The sequence below is a fragment of the Pelophylax lessonae genome (genome assembly GCF_965119305.1).
Source record: "Pelophylax lessonae genome assembly, chromosome: 2".
Classification (NCBI taxonomy): Eukaryota; Metazoa; Chordata; class Amphibia; order Anura; family Ranidae; genus Pelophylax; species Pelophylax lessonae.
Genome location: NC_138769.1, coordinates 116,615,514 through 116,637,531, shown reverse-complemented (window position 1 = coordinate 116,637,531; position 22,018 = coordinate 116,615,514). Strand labels below are relative to the sequence as shown.

Here is a 22,018-nt window from a genome sequence, read left to right as displayed (position 1 = left end):
GGAACAAAACGTTCCGCCCAGCGAAGAATGCAAGCCACTTCTTTGGCCGCTCGGACACTCTTGGTGCCCCCCTAGTGATTGACATAAGCCACGGCCGTGGCGTTGTCCAACTGGATCCGAACCGGGCTGCCCTGGAGCTGCTCGGCCCAGTGAATCAGACAAAGTCTGATCGCTCTCAGTTCCAATACATTTATCGGCAACCTGGATTCTTCCGGGGACCAAAGTCCCTGGATAGATAACTGACCGAGAATTCCTCCCCATCCGGATAGACTGGCATCCGTGGTCACTATCGACCAATATATTGGCAGAAATGACTTTCCCTGGCTGAGCATCGGAGACCGAAGCCACCAGACCAGAGACTCTCTGGTCTGTTTGCTCAATCGGATCTGATTGTCCAGGGATTCCGGATTCCGATTCCATCTGGGAAGAATCTCTTGCTGAAGAATTTGGGTATGGGACTGGGCAAATGGGACTGCTTCGAAGGAAGCCACCATCAACCCCAGAACCCTCATGCAAGTCCGAAGGGAAGACCAGCTGTTGGATAGTAACAACTGGACTGCTGATTGAATCTTTCGGAGTTTCCCTACCGGAAGAAAAAACTCTTGTCCTGACTGTGTCTAGAATTAGACCCAGATATTCGAGCCTCTGGGTGGGAACCAGAAATGACTTTTGCTGGTTCACCAGCCACCCGAATTCCTGTAAAGAAATCATAGTAATTTCTATGTTTTGTAGCAAGGTCTGAGGAGACTCTGCATGAAGCAGAAGATCGTCTTAGGTAACCTAGAATCGATATGCCTCTTTGGCGCAGTAGTGCCAACATTGGGGCCAACACATTCGTGAAGACACGCGGAGCCGTGGCGAGACCGAAAGGTAACGCCACAAACTGATAGTGGTTCTCTTCTACGGAAAAGCGTAGAAACCGCTGATGTCCTGCGAAAATGGGAATGTGAAGATATGCGTCCTAGATGTCTATGGACGCTAGGACATCCCCTGGATGCAGAAAGGCTGCTACTGTGCGAATGGACTCCATTCTAAATCTTCTTATGTTGACAAAAGAATTGAGTGCCCTTAAGTCCAGAATTGGACGCACTTTGCCCTCTTTCCTGGGTATTGTAAATAGGTTTGAATAAAAACCTTGAAACCGTTCTGTCCAAGGAACGTGGACTACCACTCCTTGTAGTAAATCTGTGACTGCTCTCCGCAGATCGTCTAAACGATCCGGGGATAGTCGGCTATTGGAAGGGAAGAATCGCGCCGGTGGGAGAGATCGAAACTCGATCTTGTACCCTGACCTTATGACTTCGCAAACCCATCTGTCCGGGATTCTGGAAAGCCATGGATCCGGGAACCGGCGAAGACGTCCCCCCACCCCAGTTATGGGTGGGGGCGCACCTTCAGGCTTTGGACGGTTTATCTTCAGGTCTAGAGGGGGCGGGCTTTTGCTTGCCCGACCAACGACCCCTGACGCCTCCTGCAGGAGCTTTGGAGGACTTAATTTTTTCACCTGCGGGACGAAAAAACCTCTTGTGAGCAGAAAAAGAAGGCCCTCGTCTTTGACGAGTTCCTTTACCTTTAAAATTTTGCGGTAAAAAGGTGCTCTTTCCACCCGTGAGATCCTTAATGATCTCATCTAAGTTGGCTCCAAATAGACGCTCTCCTAAAAAGGGGATATTAGCCAATGCTTTTTTGGAACCTTGGTCGGCTAACCAACCTTTTAGCCACAGTGTACGCCTGAGAACCACCGCTGAGACAGATGCTCGCGCCAATAATGAAGTGGCGTCTAACGCCGCATCACACACAAACTGTAACCCCTGTATCATTTGTTCCAACGAATCTGATACCGCCTGAGGGACCTCTTCTAGGTCCCGGCGTAACCACTTGGTCCATACAGTTACAGCCTGCGAAACCAGACCAATAGCAATTATTGGTCTGAAAGCTGATCCAATCAAGGTAAACATGGTGCGAGACATAGCTTCTATCTTGCGATCCACTGGATCTTTAAAAGACGGAGCGTCTTCTAGAGGAATAACCGTGGCTTTATTCAATCTAGCAATTGGTGAATCCACCACAGGTGGTTCTGTCCATTTCTTAATGAGGGTTTCCTCAAACGGATAACGCCTGTTAATGCGTTTAGAAATAGTAGAAATGCGTTTTGGCAGACTCCATTCTTCTTTGATTGGATTGCCAAAACATTTGGGCAATGGAAAAACCTTCGCCACTTTGATGCGTTTTTTAGTCCCAAAAGGGATTTCAGTTTCAGCTATTTCTGACGGAATACCCTGTAATCTTAAGGTTTCTTGAACAGATACAATGAGTGCGTTTACCAACGCTTCCTCTCTGGCTATGGCTGATGCCGAAACATCCTCCTCACTGTCTGAAAAGACAGTACACGAGACACCAATACCAGATGAAGTACCTGCAACTGCAGAAATAGGCTCAGAGTCTGAATCCGAGGTTTCAGATAATAAGGGGTTAGGCGGGGGTCGCTTACTTGCGCCCTGTCCCTGACAAGCCACTTCCACCCGGGACACAAAAGTTTCCATAATAGCGGACAATGATTCAATCGTCAGTGGGGTGCTGGAGGATCCCGCAGACCCCTCGAGGGGATCCGGAGGAGATACATGAGTGGCAGGGTCCATGTTAATTCAGGACACCTTTGCCAGAAAACACAAAAAAAAAAAACTTTTTTTTTTTTTTTAAAAATTTTTTTTTTTTTTTCTTTCTATGTGTCTCCCCCTAGCGCAATAGCGCCCCTCAGAGTACCTGCTTCTCGATCCCACAGAGAGAGAGAGGGACCCCCAAGGCTCACCAACCGATGCAGTGAAGTTTCCAACCAACTGCAGTCAGCGTCTGTCTTTTACAGACTGGAAGGAGCTGTTGCTTTTTCCCAGGTAGAAGGACGTGGCTCCGCCCCCTGTGTACGCCTTCCGGCGTTCCCAGCTCTCCACGAGGTAGCTGGGCTCATGAAACATGGCCGCCCCCATACAGGAGACATTAGACTCCAAAAACATGGCGGCCGGCGTGACCTGAGGACATGCATGCACCTGGTCTACGGCAAAATGGAGGCGGACCGCCGAAATCGTTTTTCCCAGCACATCCACCTGCATCTCTGCTGAGTGGCGATTGATTGATCTACAGGAGATACACTACAAATAAGGTAGGATTATACCTCCTATGTCTGCTGTAATGCTACAGTCTGCTGGGTAGAGTGTTAGCTCTCAAACCAAGTCCACTTCCCACAAACACATACTGTATTTACAAGGGGGACTTTTAGTGTCAGATATATACTGACCATGTATGGAGGGGCCCATAATTCATACTGCCTCATAACGAGGGAAGAAAAAAGGGAACGTTTACTCACCATACCGAACCGACAGGCACCCTCTCTTCACAATACCCTCTCCACCGGGGTGGGGGTTTGTGGACCACTCCGGACGCCTCGACTCTCTGGTTCCTGGCGTCCAAGCGAGACTTTTAACTCGCAAGGTCAGTCCCTCCACTGGGACTCCGTCGCGGCCGACCCAGCGCGGAGCTCTGGTCTGCACGCGCTCGTAGGCAGAAACCGGGGTGACCACTGGATCTCAACATCCAGCCCGTCGCCCGGCCCCGCATACTTACTTGAATGTGTCGCGGCCGACCAAGCGCAATGCAATGGTCTGCGCGCGCTCGTAGGCCGGCTGGGGTGACCACTAGTGTCGCCCAGTCCGGCGTTTTTGCTTGAAGATCTCCCAGGAAAAACACTGGAGAAAAAACTACCTAAAAAATATTTCTTCTAAAGAAAAATCTTGCCAGGACCAAAAAGATCCCAGCAAGGAACTTAGGTCCTTACTCCTGACTAGACAGAAAAAAACTGATTCCCTGTAGCAGAGAGAGGGAGGATATACCCTCAGGGACTGCCCCTAAGGTGGAGCCAGAACGTTTTGTCTTTCTGCCTAGTCCTACTCCTGCGGAGACAACATAACCCAGCTCTTGAGAATCAAGAAGACTACGTCTGTCAATGAGCGATAGAGAAATAAAATTTTTACTGTTTTGGAGTAGGAAAGGATTAGATCCTTGTTGGTTTTTCCTTCTTTTGTTTTTCCTGCTAGATAGAATAGCGCTTTGCATTTCTCCTTGGGTCCATTTTCATGGAGACTTTAATTGTGCAATGCAAACTTTTAGAGATGTCACCGGAACAAGGCGTGAGGGTAACTTCCAACTGGGATACCTAAACCTGCCAAGAAACATCTTCCTTCCTGTCTCAGGCACAACTATCTTCATAACAAACACCATGACCAGACCATTCAGTTTATAACGCAAAGGGAATAATTGTTCACTGAAAATAATTGTTTGCTGAAAAATCTAACAGGAATGGAACAGCTCCAATACCTGCCTGTGCTCGTTATACAGTAGCTCTGCAACCGGCCCCTCGCTACTACCCAGTTATCTCAAGCAAATAAACATGGATGGAAAGACTGTGTGTGATGAGGAAAAATGAAAATAGGGTAGAAACTTGGCTTGGTAGATGAACAATCAAAAAGGCGAGCAAAAAAAATCGAAAAAGCACCATTTCAAGTAGATGATTTTAGGGGGAAAGCAATGTCCCCTATGGAAAGCAAAGATAATTTTTAGGGGACAACTTTTGTCAGAAGGAAATCTACACATTCTTCAGGTAGTGTGTTCTGCACATTTTCAGAGTGTTTAACACAACAGAAAAACTTGATATGAAATAGCTACAAAAAGGAAACCCAACCCCTTTCAACACCCTGCGACTATTTAGCCTTCACAGGATTCAGTATGAAACCACACCATGTAAAAGGGTAACACAATATCACAAATGTGAAAAAGCAAACACTGACAAGTCTTCATTGTTAATCACACAGAAATGACAAACAAAAATGCCCCCACTGTAACCAATCCGGTTTCATCTCTCAATTGAACTACTTGCAACATTTACCACATTTGCTCCACACATCCATAAACTCAGTCTACACTGAGATACAATGTTGATGTCTAATCTGAATAAAGAGGGCTAACCCACAGCCATGAAGACTAGTGCACCAACAAATGTCATGATTAGCAGGAGAAATGGAAAACACAAAGGCATTTTACAAGAATGTCCCAATTTTCCCTTAATTGGCAAAAGAAATGCCAAAAAAGTGTCAATGAAATAGATTTTTTAAATAGTCATGTAAAGAGTTAGTAATAACAAATTTGGATGAATACGTAAAAGTTTCCAGAATATAATCATAGTAGACATTGTTTACAACTATACTGTTATATAAAATACTCCCGGTCTGCTAATTCTTAGAAGAGGATTTCCAACTGCCATTCTAGTGTCTCCTTTTCCTTGGTGGATGCAGAGCAGTTAAGATATAAATCAAATACACTAAATAGTCAAATTATTTGTTTGTGGACACTTTACCATCACTTCTGTATTAGCTATTGGGACATTACACTTAATTCATATACAGTGCAAAACGAAGAAAATCACATGTACATAAGCATTCACAGCCTTTGCTCAATACTTTGTTGAAGCACCTTTGGCACCAATTACAACCTCAAGTCTTTGAGAGTATGATGCTAAAAAGCTTGGCACATCTATTTTTGGGCAGTTTTTCCCATTCTTCTTTGCAGGACCTCTCAAGATCCATCAGGCTGGATGGGGAGCGTCGGTTCACAGTCAGTTCACAGTCATTTTCAGATCTCTCAAGAGATGTTCAATCGGGTTCAAGTCTGAGCTCTGACTAGACAATTCAAGGACATGCACAGAGTTGTCCCGTAGCCACTTGTTAGGTAGGCTGTGTGCTTAGGGGTCGTTGTCATGTTGGAAGATGAACCTTTTCCCCAGTGGGAGGTTCAAAGCGCTCTGCAGCAGGTTTTCATCAAGGATGTCTTTGTACACTGCTGCATTATTTTTCTGTTGATCCCGACTAGTCTCCCAGTTCCTTCCGCTGAAAAACATCCCCACAGCATGATGCTGCCACCACTATGCTTCACTGTAGGGATGGTATTGGCCAGGTGATGAGTGGTGCCTGGTTTCCTCCAGACATGATACTTGCCATTCAGGCAAAATAGTTTAATCTTTGTTTCACAAGACCAGAGAATTTTATTTCTCATGGTCTGAGAGTCCTCCGGGTGCATTTTGGCAAACTCCAAGTGGGCTGTCATGTTCCTTTTACTGAGGAGTGGCTTCCGTCTGGCCACTCTACCATAAGGCCTAATTGGTGGACTGGTGCAGAGATGGTTGTTCTTCTGGAAGGTTCTCCTCTCTCCACAGAGAAAAGCTGGCACTCTGTCAGAGAGCCCATTGGGTTCTTGGTCACCTCCCTGACTAAGACCATTCAACCCCAATCGCTCAGTTTGGCCGGAGGGCCAGTCCTGGTGGTTAGAAACTTCTACCATTTACAGATGATGGAGGCCACTGTGCTCATTGGGACCTGCAGACATTTTTTTGTAGCCTTCCCCACATCTGTGCCTCAATACAATTCTGTCTCGGAGGTCTACAGACAATTCCTTGGATTTTATGGCTTGGTTTGTGCTATGACATGCACTGTTACCTGTGGGACCTTATATAGACAGGTGTGTGCCTTTGCAAATCATGGCCAATCAACTGAATTTACCACAAGTGGACTCCAATCAAGTTGTAGAAAATTCTCAAGGATGATCAGCGGAAACAGGATGCATCTTAGCTCAATTTTGAGCGTCATGGCAAAGGCTGTGAATACCTATGTACATGTGATTCGTTTTTTATTTTTAATAAATTTGCAAAGATTTCAAACAAACTTCTTTCACATTGTTATTATGGGGTATTGTATGTAGAATTTTAAGGAAAATAATGAATTTAATCCATTTTGGAATAAGGCTGTAACATAACAAAATGTGGAAAAAGTGAAGCGCTGTGAATACTTTCTGGATGCACTGTAATATCGACAGGTTCCACAATGTCCAATTATATAGAATCCAAGAGTTATCGCACTCCAGAAAAGTTCTTGCACAATGTATGAAGTTAATATGCTTTTCAATGCATAAAGATTTGCAAAGTTTTGAGAACCTCTTTGGAATAGTTAAACTCTCTTGGATTCATAATAATCGGACAGTGTAGAGCATGTTTTTTACCCAGCATCCTATACACAGAAAATATGCATCTACCATACATCTATACACACACACACACTTATGTGCATGTTATTAGAGGCTCCTTTACGTGTCTAAACTTAAAGTAGAATTCCAGCTTACTTGAAAACAAAATCGGTCGGCACTACCAGCAGTAAAATCTTATTAAATCACCCACAGGGTAAAAGCTCAGAGACAAACTGTTGACATGTTTCCACCCAAAAGGCCTTAGACATAGTTATGACTAAGGCCCTTTTGGGCGCAAATGCATCAACAGTTTGTGAAATTTTACTCTGTGGATGATTTAAAGAAGCATGGGATAGGTTAAATAATTAGCACATATTACCATCAACACAAATCAGCTGTTCTTTCTTTCCTACATTACTTTGTTTTTCCAGCATGTGCACTTCATCTTGCTCAGTAACGGTCCATTTTGTGTTTGAAAGTTTATTGGGGGTGGAAACAACCTCAGCAATCCAACCCCTCTCTCTGTCCCTCCTTCTGCATGTGCACAGTGTGTTTAGAGAGCCTTCGATCTGTAGACTGTAGAGATGCCTGGTATTCTGCTCAGATGTTCTAATGTGGGAGCTGTAGCAAGCTTAGCAGGCAGCTATACAGTCTACAGATCGAGGCTCTCTCCGTAAAAACAATGTGCACATGCAGGATCTCTGTATAAATAGTGGGGAGATTGAGACTTTGTCTGTGAAAATAGTAGAGATCTAGGCTGTATCTCTGTATATACACAGTGCATATTCCAGGCTGTCTGTAAGAGAACTTGATAACAGGTGTGTGCTATGTGGGAAGGAGAATCTCTCGCTATTGCTGCTGGCTTCTGTGTACTGAAGATCGAACAGCCTGAACAGGAGGAGGGAGGGGAAGAGCAGCTGTTCTCTGTGAAGTCTCGGGAGTGAGCAGACAGTCTAGACCAGACATCAGAGAAGAGGAAAGGGGATGGATCCAGACCAGACTGTCGGCATGACACTCCAGGAAAGTCTGTAGCACCTCCCACAGGTATTTAGCTCGATTTTAACAGAAATGTTGCACTTTTTTGCAGATTATTTAGATATTAGCAGCTCACATAGAATAGGTGTAAGCTAAAAAGGAAACCCATACTTCTCTATAATATAAGATGATTTTACTGTAGCCTGTTGGTGGTGCAGACCAATGTGTTTTCAGGTTACATTTTACTATTGGACTGGCACCCGCTTTTCTGCTTCCATCAGATTAAAGCTGTAAGGCTGCACTACTGATTTGTATATTTAATTCCAGCTTACACCTACACCTTAATGGAAGAGAAGGGAGCACCAACAATGTATGAGCCATTGAAGTCTATGGGTGAAGTCACCCTTCCAGGCTTTAACAGCTGTTGGAGCGCTTTGTCCTGTCCAGCAGCAGCCGCAGAGGAGCAGAATCATGTGTCTTGACGGGAGAAGCCTGAAAACAGGCATATACAACTTTCTTACGAGGATTAGTTAGCATAGGTGTAAGGAGGGGTGAGGGGACAGTTTTAAGGCTAGTTAGGAGTATGCAAGAATTCCACTTCAATTTTCATTATAATGAGTCTTCCACAAGCATCAGGGCTTCCATTATAAATGAAGAAGCACAGGTATAAGCTTATGTTAGGTGTACTTTATGAAAACATGAATATTTTGTAAGATATGTGACTAGCTCTCAAGGTCATGTCCTTGACCTCTAAACTTTAAACATGCACTCAAACAGATAAAAATGTGTAGAATAAAAGCATAACAACTTCCTATGTCTAGGCAGGAGAATGAAGGTAGAAGTGCTGCTTACGGCATAGATGTGTTGTGATTTTTATGATGTCCGAAACACACAAGGCAAGATGAAAAGAGGGTGGCAAGGGATTTGTTCACATTGTTACTTACTTTGCTCCTGTGCAGCTGTTGCAGGTGGAGGAGCTTGAGGTTCTTCTGGCGGAGCGGTCACAGGAGTAGGCGGTGCTGGAGGTGGTGCTGGAGGAGGAGGAGGCGGTGGTGCAGCAGCAGGAGCGCTTGAGGTAGTTGCTGCATTAGCCGCAGCTGCCTCATTTGCCATCGATCTTGTAATTCGACCCTTCCGCCGACCTTGGCTATTAGCCGTTTTGCGTCCCTTGGGAGTGGATTGCTCTCTTTCCTCGAGGTCTTCTGCAGCAGTATCAATTTTCTCTTTGGTGTTCTCCCTGCAATTATTCAGAGGCACAGAATAAAGTACTGCATGGCTCAGTGCTACAAGGATACCATTTAGAGCCCATTCATACTTGCATGGAGGTGATGTGCTATAATGCATCACAAAGCTGGTCTTGATCCAGATAAAACTACTTGAAAATATGCATTCATTTCTATAAAAGCTGGCCTCCCACCTATGCTTCCTGCTGTCAAAAAAGTTCAAGAATTGCAGCTATGTACCTAAATGGAGTACATATGGGGCAAAAATCGGCCAAAAATGGTCTGTTTAACAGGAACCGGCTGACTTTAAGCCCGTGTTTACAGCTCTTCGTCTGACAGAAGCCGGTGTCATGTACAGCTTCTGAATAAAGATGAGCATGCTGGAAAATCATCATCTAATCAGCACTCACAGCCAATGGTTGAGAGCGCCGATCACTGTGTTCAGGCCGGGACGTTAGGATGTGGGAAAGTCCCTAGCCACTGGGTTGAATGGAAAAAAAAAAAAAAAAAAACTTCCCATGTGTACCCAAGCATTACTCATCCTCAACAGGTGCAGTCCTTTTAGGTCTAACAAGGAAACCATTCCCTTGTACTTCCAACCAAACATAGCAGCAGGGACAATGTTGGGTTTCTCAAGTAGATCCAGCCAATTATCTCTGCCTCTCATTATTTCCAATCCTTTAGCCGCAGGGTTAGAACAGTAGCACCAGCAGTGGGAGAGCGCTTTAAGTGAGTAATAGGCAAGCTTTTGACAGCTATGTTTAGGTCAACATTAAATGGGTTTAAACTGACACATGTAAATATGAGCAACCTAAAGCTGGGTTCACACATGTGCGAACTGGATGCGGTGCACGACATGCGAGTGTGACCGGCTGTAAATGGAGCAAGTTTACACATGTCCGGGGTGACCGCAGATTCCAAGAGCTTTGTTGGGTCCAGTTCAGATTTGAATACATGCTAAAATTCAGAGCCAATTAGCACACCTGAACCGGTGAACAGAAACGCACCGGACCCCAGGCTGGAAACCGCGGACCTCACATATGTGAACCTGGCCTAAAGTAAATTATGCAAGTTAAAAGGGTGTGTTTGCATACTTTTTTTGTTTAAGTCTTGGGTGGCTTATTCCGTTATGCAAATAATCTGCAAAATTAACTAAAGCTTGCCATACAGTACATATTTAATATTTTTGTACACTTTTCCTTTAGATTTATCAAATCCATAAAATATGAGCTAACAACTAAAAAAAATTTTAATTGTACCCAATTAGGCAGCCCCTTGCACTACAGTTTAAGGAAAAATTGTACATGTATGGGCAGCCTAAATGTATCCTATAATTCATTTAAAAAAAAAGAATAGTGATCTGTATGTCAAAGAAAAGAGCCACCCAAAAAAATTTAAAAAAAATTACCTTTAATGAACTTTTACAATGATGGCTGGTACACTGTAATCGTTGTATAGTAATAGAAGTGGAGGGGGTCTCTCAGGAGTATACCTCCATTCTCTTGCTCTCAGCCAGAAGAATGCACCTTATCTCTCTTCCTCCAGAAGACACACAATATGAACAGTGTTCCTAGAGGCCAAAAAACTGCCTGCCTGACCATAAAGTCATAGGTGGCAAGTGCACAGTTGTCAATTCACCCAGAAACTTCAGTGGACACCTGGTTTTGGAGGGTCCTAACCCAGGTCTGTGGTCAGTTGAAACAAATCTTTCAAGTTTTTGGGAGATGATCTGTATCCAGGAAGGAGAAACTGGGCAGAGTCAAACACTTTGTGAGAAGAGATTCCAGGCTCAGCCATGGCCCCTTTCTGTAAGTCTCTGCAAAGGTGATAAGGGGGAGCAGAGACAAAGGGTTATAGAGTAAGAATAGTATGTAGAACACCTGTTAATGGGTGGGAGGGAGATATGGAACACAGTGTAAGGATTGCTGGGAGACCTGGTTTTAAGGAGTGCAGTGGTGGGGATGTTGGGTAACAGGGAGATGAAATGTCAGCGTGAAAAGTGGCAGAGGCAATGGGCTCTTCATAGGCCCAAATACCTACTTGTAAACCTGCAGGGAGGCAGGGAGGCATCCCCGTTGCAGCACCACCTGATATGGTGTACGCTCCTGGCCCACATTGCACCTGCTAATCCAAGATACAAGTGCAAGGGGATTTAGGATTTAGGTAGTATAAGAAGGGAGAAATTAAGAGATCTAGAAGTATAGCTACCCTTCTGACCCATGTGTTGTGATAATGTATGCTTTTCTGCACATTAGTGCATCACTGGGCACTGAAGTGCATTAAATGCCATTCATTTAGAATGGCATCTTAGTGCACAAGTACAGTAGATGTCAACTGACCTCAATGGATATAAAAAAAATAAGAAAAAAATTTCCGCCAATTGGCTTCCCATGTTAAACAGGCTGCCTCAGTTTTTCACATTAAGGGCCCTTTCACACCGGCTTTTCGATCAGGTCGACTTGTCGGTTTTTCAGGCGGACCCGATCGGACCCCTCTATTCACCTCTATGGAGCAGCGGATGTCAGCAGTGACATGTCCGCTGACACCTGCCGCTATCTGATCTGATCCGCCAAATCCAGATGGATAATGACAAACTGTACCAATGTGCAGTTCTGTGCTTGCAACCTCACAAATCTGTGCTCTTTTGTATTTAGCCTGTTAAGCCAACGGGCACTCGTCTGCCAGTACTATTCTAAATCAGTGGCGGCTAGCCAATAGGGGGCACAGGGGCGCCAATGTCAAATCTGACTGAACTCCCGTGCATGTGCGGGAGTGACATCCTCGCCCAGCTAATGACAGCGGCCAGCAATCGAGACCCGTCAGCGGCCAGGTGGGGAGCATAGAGACGTTGCATCGCTGGAGCTGAGGCGAGTATAGCTCAGCTTTAAAAATGTATCACCTAAGAAAAATTGTATCTTGTCAATGGTAGATTGTCACTTATTCAGAAAGGTAAGTTCTGGCATACTTGGTTTACCTAAACTCCTCTTTTGTATCTTTTTCCTCCTCTTCCCTTCGTTCTTCCTCCTTTTTCTCATTTTTTTCTGCTTTCTCCTCATCTGCTTTGTCAATTTCTTTTTCTTCTTGGGATGGTCGTGTAATCTGTTGCTGCAGACAGACAAAAAATAAAATAAAAAGTTTTGGTAACATCTGCAGGACAATATGGTTTCTGAACATTGTCTGAAAATTAAAAATAGAAAATGTAGCAAAGATTCCCTAATTAAACATACTTCATAAATTCACATGTAGATTAGAAAAGGTAATTTTTCTCTGACATAAGATGTAATCACAGGGTGCTACCACTACTCAGGCCTAAAATTTCTGCCAACATCCATGGATATAGGTAATTGAAGAAATGGCCAGTATATGTGAGGTTGTGCTATGGAAAAAGAGGTGGCTTCAGATGTCTAGCGGACACCTGATGCCACCATAAAGAGTACCTGTCGCTTAATATGTGCCATCTAACAGTGTAAGTGTAAACTCCTGACAGTAATAAAATAAAAAAAATAAAAAAACACAACATTGAAGACCTCACCCACCTAACCAAACACAGGACACCCAAACACATCATGGGTATCCCCACTCATGCCACAGGTAGAAAATTTTAATTCTAAATTGAAGAACTGTGACATTCAAAGGGCCGCCTATTTACACATAAGCAAACAATTTGTCTAGAAATATTTGGTACCTCTTACATCAACAAAGTTTCCTATTTTGCAATTAATGGAAAAGGTTAAATATCACACTGCATGTAAGTGCACTCAAAATGTATTCTTTAAATAAAATTAGAGTTTCTCAGCAACTTTACACATTAGTGGAACCAAAAAAACACCACCTAGCTGCTTTTACATCCTGCCCAACTGAAAGAACCATAGGAAAAATACTGGACGATGTGGAGAGAGGAAAAAAAATCATTTTATTGCCATCAAGTGACATACATGTAAACATCTAGTTGGGTATATTTATATAAAGGCATAACACTTTTTTGGCAGTACTTCTTTTGTGGCTCACAGAAGTACACTTACTTTTGATCTCCCATGACCCAGAGAGTCACTATTGCCCACTATCAGCTGACTGGGCAGAGCTGCTCCGGACTATGAAAAGATCCCAACAATATTGTCGGGATCCACCCAGCTGCCTGACTGACCAGCTGGCTCTGCCAATGACTGAGAGCTAGTTAAACCCGCCCCCCTCGTTAGCCTAGCACTTTACTGAGCAGAGCAGAGAGTGGTGACTGACAGACACTTCTCTCCTCTCCCAGCAGACTGAGAACTGAGCAATCAGCAGTCATGTGATTGCTCAGTCCTGGTGAAGATATGGGATAGCTGCAGCCTCACACCAATGCTGCAGCATGGAGTTGAGTGTTAAGGGTAATTTTTTTCATAAGCCCATTCTTCTTCCGTTAAGGAGCTGAATTGATTCTGACTTTACAGTCGGGATCCAGCCAAAAGCCTGGACTAGCAGCTGGCTCAGTGAGCCAATCCACAGCCCAGCTCTCCAGTGAGTGCTGAAGCGGCAGAGAAGAGAGCCAATGACGACAGTCATGGCTCTTTTCTCAGACTGGAGGGGAGAACTGAGTGATCAGCAGTGTTTGATCGCTCAGTTCCCAGTATAGAGGTGGCGGGGGACGATCGATCCAATTTATCAGGGTATACTGGTTCTTGGAACTAATTAAAAAATGTAAAAAAAAAAAAAAAAAAAAAGAAAAAAAAAATAGTGCATGCTCAGAGACAAGCTAGAAAAGAGTTTGGAGGATGGCAAATTTTTTTTGTCTTTACATCAGATATAGAGCAGTAAAAGAAACTGGACTTTTGTCTTACCGTAAAATCCTTTTCTCTGATGTTCATTGACTGAAACAGCTCCAGAATCTTCTTAACCATTGGGTTATAATGCTGCCCCCTACAGGGGTAGGAGATTAGGCTAAAAAAAAGCTTTACCACACCTAATGGGGCAGTCACAGGAGATATGCTCCCACACTCTGCTATAGGCATTCAGTTTTGTTGCAAGCAGTGTCAGAAGAAAAATAACCCAACTTGTTAGAGGGGTGGGTGCTATGTCCTTCAATGAACATTTGAGAAAGGGATATTACAGTAAGACAAAAATCCAATTTTCTCTTTCGTTCATTGACGGACACAGCTCCAGAATCTTACTAGACACTGGGACGTTCCAAAGCAGTGTTAAACATGAGGGGTGGGGAAAAAACACAGCAGAAAAAAAACTCCCAAAAAGCCAAAACCTAGCCAACCAGGTAACATGGAGCTCAACCAGAAACAACTGGAGCTCACCTGAAAACAATATACCCTCAAAGAGGACCAGGTCCTCTCAAACAGTGACAAATCAGCAAAAGAGGCAAGGATACCGCTCAGATGAGAAAGTAATCCCGACCATCAAGGCAAGGTGCAGCTAGGATCCGCAGTCCAGACAGCAATATTATGTAGAGAGAAAGGCAGCCGCACTCAAACTTGAAGGTGCAAAATATAAAATCCGTTTATTTGAATCCAAAAGTTAAAATCCATCCAAGATACAGTCCATGATACAGTCAGAGACAAGGGATGAAAGCATAACAGTTGACGCGTTTCACGGATAAACGGCCGCTTAGTCGTAACCAGGTTACGACTAAGCGGACGTTTATCCGTGAAACGCGTCAACTGCTATGCTTTCATCCCTTGTCTCGGACTGTATCATGGACTGTATCTTGGATTGATTTTAACTTTTGGATTCAAATAAACGCATTTTATATTTTGCACCTTCAAGTTCGAGTACGGCTGCCTTTTGCTCTACATAATATAGCTGTTCTCTCAAACAGTGGCCTGCAAAACCTTGCGGCCAAAAGCAGCATCCGCAGATGCAAATACATCCACTTAATAAAATTTCATAAAAGTGTGCACAGACAACCAGGTGGCCACCTTGCAAATCTATATCACTGATGCCTGATGGCAGAAAGCCCAAGAGGCACTAAGTGCCCACGTAGAAAGCGCCTTAACAGGGAATGGAGGAACCTGACCCTTGATGGAATAGGCCTGCACCACGGTCTGTCTTGTCCATCTGGAAGTGGTTGTGGAAGACGCGACCAACACCTCCAGATCCTGGCGCAAAAGCTTGCCCACTCCGTTAAAGTCTGGGAAACCAATGCTATGGCGAACACGGGCCCAAGGACCAAACCTGCCACAGTAAACATGTGGCAGTCCAAAGTCTCGGCTCTCCTGTCAAATGGCTATTTAAAAGACGGAAACTCCTCCACCATATTAGAGTGGATTTAGCCTGGAACCTGAGAATCCACCACAGGTGGGACTGACCACATTTTTAACAGGGACTCTTCAAAGGAAAACGGTCTAGCGAAATCCTTAGGCACCGACCTATTGCGTTTAGGTCACTGACTCGTGACAATTTTGTTAAAATAGTCAGGAAAAAGGAACACCCTTGCCACTTTTGGGGGGCTGCAGGTACCAAAGGGGACCGGCGCCTCTGACACAGCAGCAGCTGCATCCTCTATTTTTAAAGTTGCCTGTACAGATACAATCAGTGCATCCACCAGTGCCGTGTAATGCGTAGAAGAGGAATCATCCTCACTAACAGACCACATCCTCACTAACAGAAGTGTGTGGACGCAGACCCAGTAGGGTCACTACATTATAAGCTCACCATGAAACATAATCAGGGGAGACCGCCAACTGCGATCCCGCAAGGGGACGCCGGCCAAGGGTCCACAAAATGGACCACCTATAAAACTATGCAAAAGACAAGGGGGTCGCTTTAAGAGCCCATCATAGAGGAAGACTGTCACTAACAATTAAGTGCTCTTACGGCGTCACCCAGTTCAAGGGAGGGGCAAGCTGACCATACGGCCCAGCAGGCCGCGGCCTAAATTTTGTAGGGGCCCAGCCATAAATAGCACAGATCCTCAGCCTGGCAGATGCCCAAGGGGGGGTTGGGGGCTTCAGCTAGACCCACTGAGGGCCCCCCCCCCCCCAACGGCAGTGCCCAACTCGGCCGCATGGCCTAATAGGCCAAAAGTCACGGCATAAATTTTGAGGGTGGCCTGCCGCCAGGCAGCTATATAGGAGGCACCTATATCATCAGAGACCTATGCTTCCAGCTATTTTGTTCAGCTGGACACTAACCGTCAAGGGACCTATTAAGAATTCTTGATGGTCACCTTATGGAAACAGGGAGCCACCGCAACCATGGGTAATTGTGGTGAAGGTATAAGAAAGGGACTGAGAGTCAGCCCCTAAGAACGGCTGCAATAAGGGATGCTCACACCTGCTTATTTAAAAAAATAGTGAAAAACTTTATTGAAAAAACATTGAACACTCTGTTTAAAACAAACCCAACAACCCCTACATATGGGGTACAATTCACAAAATTATATATAGTATCAAAATGCAGTGGAAATCAACATGTAAGACATAAAAACAAGACAATGACTCACACACTCATGGCCAGCCACACACACACACACACACACACACACACACACACACACACCAGGAGTTCAGATACGCTGAACCCTGGGCTGGCAGCATATAGCTCAAATTGAGAGCTTAATTATTGCTGCTCTAGCCGGGGTTCTTGTATCGGCATGCCACAGTTCAGGATTGATTACAATCCGGTGTATCAAACCCACTGCTTCACCAGTGTGAAAATAGAAAAATATGAAAAATATGATGGTAATGTCCTAAATCTTCATTTAATCAGACACATATAGACCGGTGAATCTACACCTAGCCCAATCTATTCCTGTATTTCATCATGGTCTGCAGTTGTTCCAGCAGATATATATGTAATACTGCAGTCAAAGTTCAAAAATGAGACATGACCTCCTCACTAATTCAAAATTGAAAATTGAATTTGATGTATATTTGAGAGATACTCCCTTTATGCAGGAATTTTCAAAACTGAAGGAATGTCTGTTAGCGGGAGACAGATGTAAGATATAGGACTGTCCGTGCCTGACAACTGTCAGCGTTTTTTTTACAATTGAGTGAAGACTCGTGGTAATGGTAGCCACTTGATGATTTTTGGGCAATTTTAAACCGTGGTGATCATCCAGTGACGGATAAACAGGGGGTTCTCCTTTTAGGTCTAATTTTGAATGGGAGCTGGGGAGAGACGCAGTTATGTGAATGAACTTGCGCAGGCTCGCACCGGTGTCAGGCAATGACCGATATAATTGTGATATCAAGCAGGATAATATTGGCCCTTAGATGGCCATCCACTGCATATGACAGTCTATCATTTGCTCTATAGACCCCGTGTTCACTGCCCTTTCTCAATCCCCCTATGCAGTATAGCAAGTGCTCACCATGTTTGTAGACATCAGAGAGGTGGGTTCGCCCGTCAACTTGGCTTTAGGATGGTCACTCGGTACTCGGGCCACCTCTCCAGCACTCCACCGATGGTCGGCGTGTACCGCGCATCGCGGTTTTAAAACGCCTATAGCTGGATCAGGAGGTCAGTGGCACTTCCGGGTGGTGTGCGGCCGGCGTGTGACGTCAACGCGTTTCGCGTGCGTGACGCACGCTTCGTCAGGACGTCATTGCGTTGTACGGAGGGTCAATTTAGAGGGACGTTGCCTGATTAGTAACCATTCACAGCTGTCAAATCTGCAAACATTCCTTCAGTTTGTCCTCCTACTAGGTAAAAAGACCAATGGCGGACCGCCATCTTGTGGTACAAAACAGGTATAACATGCAAAGTCCTACAGGCTGGTTTACATGGCGTGGCTCCGGGATTGCACTAACAATCAAGTAAGACAAAAGGTTTAAGTGTCTCTTTACTGCAGAAAATAACACAGGGTACCAAAGCCAGCCCCAGCAGATCCGACCACCCAGGGCAGCAGAGGGGAAGGCGGATGCCCGCACAGGAGGTAGTGGCTTCAGCCATTCCCACAGGGGCCGCCTCACATAGCTTCCATCGAGTAGGCCGCTAGAGTCGCAGCCTAAATTTTAGGCCGGATCGGGTCACATGAGTTATGTTCCCGCGGATGGTAAAAACATCCACTTCCCCAGCCCAACAACCCCTGTAGGGAGCCCCAAAGACATCCCTGGCCAAGTCACCAACCCCCAGGATGGTGGGGAACCCTGCTCAACACCCCCGTTGCGCCCAAGGAAAACCTGGTCAGCAGGGGATGTTGGGTGCAGTGGGGGAATAAAAGACCCACAGGGCTGGGGGGGGGGGGGGGGAGCCCAGGGGCCCGACTGTCCCAGGGAGGGGCTCACGTCCTCCTCCAAAAGACCACCAGGTGAGAGGGGGGACACTACTCATCACACCACGGAACTGGGTGGGCACCGCTCCGGGCAGACCACCGCACCATCGGAATGGGGTTGCTGCTGGCCAAGAGGCACACTGCAACCTCAACCAGGTCAAATGCACCCTCGCGAGACATTTACCTTGCAAGCCAACCCCCCCCCCCCCCCCCCATCCAGTCGGGCTGTGTTGCGGCCGACCTGCCGCTGGGCAGAGCCTTGCGCGCGTTTGCTGGCTGGACTGGGGAGACCTTACGGATCTAGAATATCCAGTTCATCAACCAGTCCAGCAGTTGATTTTAGTTTTCACAGGAACAGACAATAATAAAAAGAGGGGAAAATTCCATTTAAAAAAGGAAAAAATGCTAGGACCAGAGAACCCAGCCAAGAACTAGGTCCTTACTCCTGACTAGGCAGAAAAAAACTGAATGCCTATAGCAGAGTGTGGAAGTATATCCCCTGGGACTGCCCCATAGGCATGGTAAAGCTTTTTCCTGCTTAGTGTCCTACTCCTGTAGAGGGCAGCATAACCCAATGTTTAAGAAGATTCTGGAGCTGTGTCCATCAATGAACGAAAGAGAATTTCTAATACTCTGTATTTGCATTTAGCTGCCAGCAGATGGAAACAGTTTACTACATCCAAAGCTGAACTCCGATATACAGAATACCTGTCACATAAAAGCCCATATAAACAAACAAACAATGTTCTAGTGCAGTGATGGCGAACCTTGGCACCCTAGATGTTTTGGAACTACATTTCCCATGATGCTCAACTACACTGCAGAGTGCATGAGCATCATGGAAAATGTAGTTCCAAAACATCTGGGGTGCCAAAGTTCACCATCACTGTTCTAGTGCTTTCACCTATACTTCTAGATCTGCCAAGTCAAGCAAAAATGGCATCAAACAGCATGTCAGAGACTGGAAAATTAACACAAAAGAAAGTGAAGGAAGCGGACAAATCTAGCCCAGAGCAGCCTGGTTAGTTTACGATATGACTCATTCAATATTTCATGCCAACTGCAGATGGGCGACAATGTTACTGACGGCAAAGCAAGAAACTTAACAGAACGAGGGGGCAAATTACCTTTACATTGCATAACCCTGAATCCAGTGTAGATGTGCAGCTGAAAAATAATCCTACACACAAACGGCATGGTGATGCAACCCAGATCTGGCAGGAGAAAAAGTTCACTTCACACATCATCCACAAAACACACCATGTGAACGAATCTCTCCCAGTAAGCACATTTCTGACGAGGAAATCTGCTGCAAGCCAAGATCATAACAAACAGAAGGACAGTAACACAGGCCATACCAGAACATCAGGCTTAATAGTGCGCCTTGCACTAGGCAATGTACTAGAGACAATTCCCAAATTACATTTACTGAAACAGCTGCAAGAGATCCTGCCTTAACTTCACATTTGAGAAAAACAAAAGCCCACAACTGCCAAGAAACTCCTCTGTAATCCTCACTAAGTAGAATCAGAATCTCCTGCAAATAGCATAGGAGGGTGGCAGCCTTGGGTTCTGCCCTTGTGCCAGTACTCAAAAGCCACCCAATTTATTCTGAGTTTGTGTTGAATCCAATTAATTGCGTAGTTGTGAATGGAATCGAAGCAATTTATACATTTTTCACATATGCTAAACTTTGCATTTTTTGTTATAATTTTTTTTAAACCAGAAACTAGGTTATATTTTCCGAAAGCAGAGACCCTGAAGGATAAAATAGTGGCAGCAGCAATTTTTTTCACGTTACAAAATATTTGTGCAGCTATTTATCAAATTATATTTTCAGGAAAAGTGCACTAAAATGAATTTTAGTGCAAAACACACATTATACCAATTTTTGGGGAAAATAAAAAAAAGATGGGTTTGCTTCGAGAAAATAGTAAACGCATCAGTCTGTAAAATTGTGCATGCCCATGAAATAGCAAAAAAAAAAAAAAAAAATACATGGTAACCAAAATTCTCCAAACGTGATGCGCTAAAAACCTATGATAAGTTATCCGTTCAGAATTAATGATTTATGGCCCTAAAATTCTTATCATTTGAACAACTGCAGCAATGCTCCACATGTAAGGTGCAATTCATATTTACATACACACGTGTCCAATCCTGCACACTGTGGAGTGTTTTTTTTAGATATATTTTACTATAATTAAAAAAAAAAAAAAAAAAAAAAAAAAAAGTTTCTTCATTTAACGATATTGCTATCACAAGGGGGCCAACAACCCCCTATATATTAACATGGGCAGGTGACAGGTCCTCCTAATGGAGATATCAGGAGTTTACTAGACCCCCAATGAATCCCCTTACTGCAAATCAAGCACAGATTGTACTCGATTAGCTGCTGCAGGATGCAAAAAAATTACATCACTGAACCAGGAAGTGACAATACACATCGCTTCTTGGTTCATTAGTCACAAGTGGGATAGGGGAACCAATTATCTCCAATTTCCTCCTGTTCTTAGTGTTAGAGTAGTTTACCATTGTCCCGGGCTTTCCAGGGTAACGCAAAAAGCTGAGAATGACTGCATAATCCACCAGCGGGGGCACACTTTCAGACCCCTCTAAACATCCTGGTATTCAAGGAGAAGCAGCTTTGAGCTTGGTATTGAATTTTATACCCATACCTTGGTAGGCACAGGGTTAGAAAGACCCTATCAACAAACTATTTCAACAAATATCTTTCCATACAATTATATGTACAGAAAAATAGGATTTTTGTACTCACCGTAAAATCCTTTTCTCTGAGTTCATTGACAGACACAACTTCATATTCCTTACCATAGGGACGTCCCAAAGCAATGCCAAGCATGAGGGATGGGAAAAACAAACCCAAGGCAAAAGACAAGCAAATGCAGGTAACAGTAGCTCAGCTAGAACAGGAGCCTAACCTGAAATACACCCTCAAGAGGGAAAGCCAGACCCTCTAAATCGCAGCTTGCAAAACTTTGCGGCCAAAGGAGGCAACTGCCGATGCCAAAACATACACTTTTGTAAAACTTTGAAAAAGTACGCACCAAAAACCAAGTGGCTGCCGTGTACATCTGCGCCACCGATGCCCGATGACTGAAAGCCCAAGAAGCACTAAGTGCCTGAGTACAATGTGCCGTCACAGGGAAAGGGGAGAACCCCGACCCTTAAGCGAAAAAGCCTGGGTCACAATCTGTCTGATCCATCTTGAAATGGTAGGAGAGGAGGCCCCTTCCTCGACCCGTCCGTAATCACAAAGAGCGAGTCTGACCTCTGAAAGGACTCGGTGGCTGCCAATTAGACCCTTATAGCTCGAACAACATCTAGAGTATGCAAAAACATTCCCGGGGATGAATATGTTGATATTCTTGCTGCTCTCTATAGTTGGTTTTTACCGGGGATGAGCCGGCCTGGGACACAAGGACAGCAGCACAATGTTGTTATTGAAATGGAAATCAGAGACAACCTTCGGTAGGAACGCTGGCCGTGGGTTGCAGGACCACCAGATAGAGAGAACGACAGGACAAAATCA

At 44.7% G+C, this 22,018-nt stretch overlaps 1 protein-coding gene across 1 annotated transcript in view; it reads right to left on the bottom strand.

The window, feature by feature from the left end:
- The window catches only part of NCOR1 (nuclear receptor corepressor 1), a 310,428-nt gene that overhangs the window by 142,173 nt on the left and 146,237 nt on the right, over nt 1–22,018 (bottom strand). Inside the window, exons 15-16 of the mRNA XM_082245149.1 lie at nt 12,235–12,365; nt 8,982–9,274 (exon numbers count right to left, since the gene is read on the bottom strand). Coding sequence (XP_082101275.1) covers nt 8,982–9,274; nt 12,235–12,365 — 424 coding nt within the window. The remainder of the gene's footprint in view (nt 1–8,981; nt 9,275–12,234; nt 12,366–22,018) is intronic.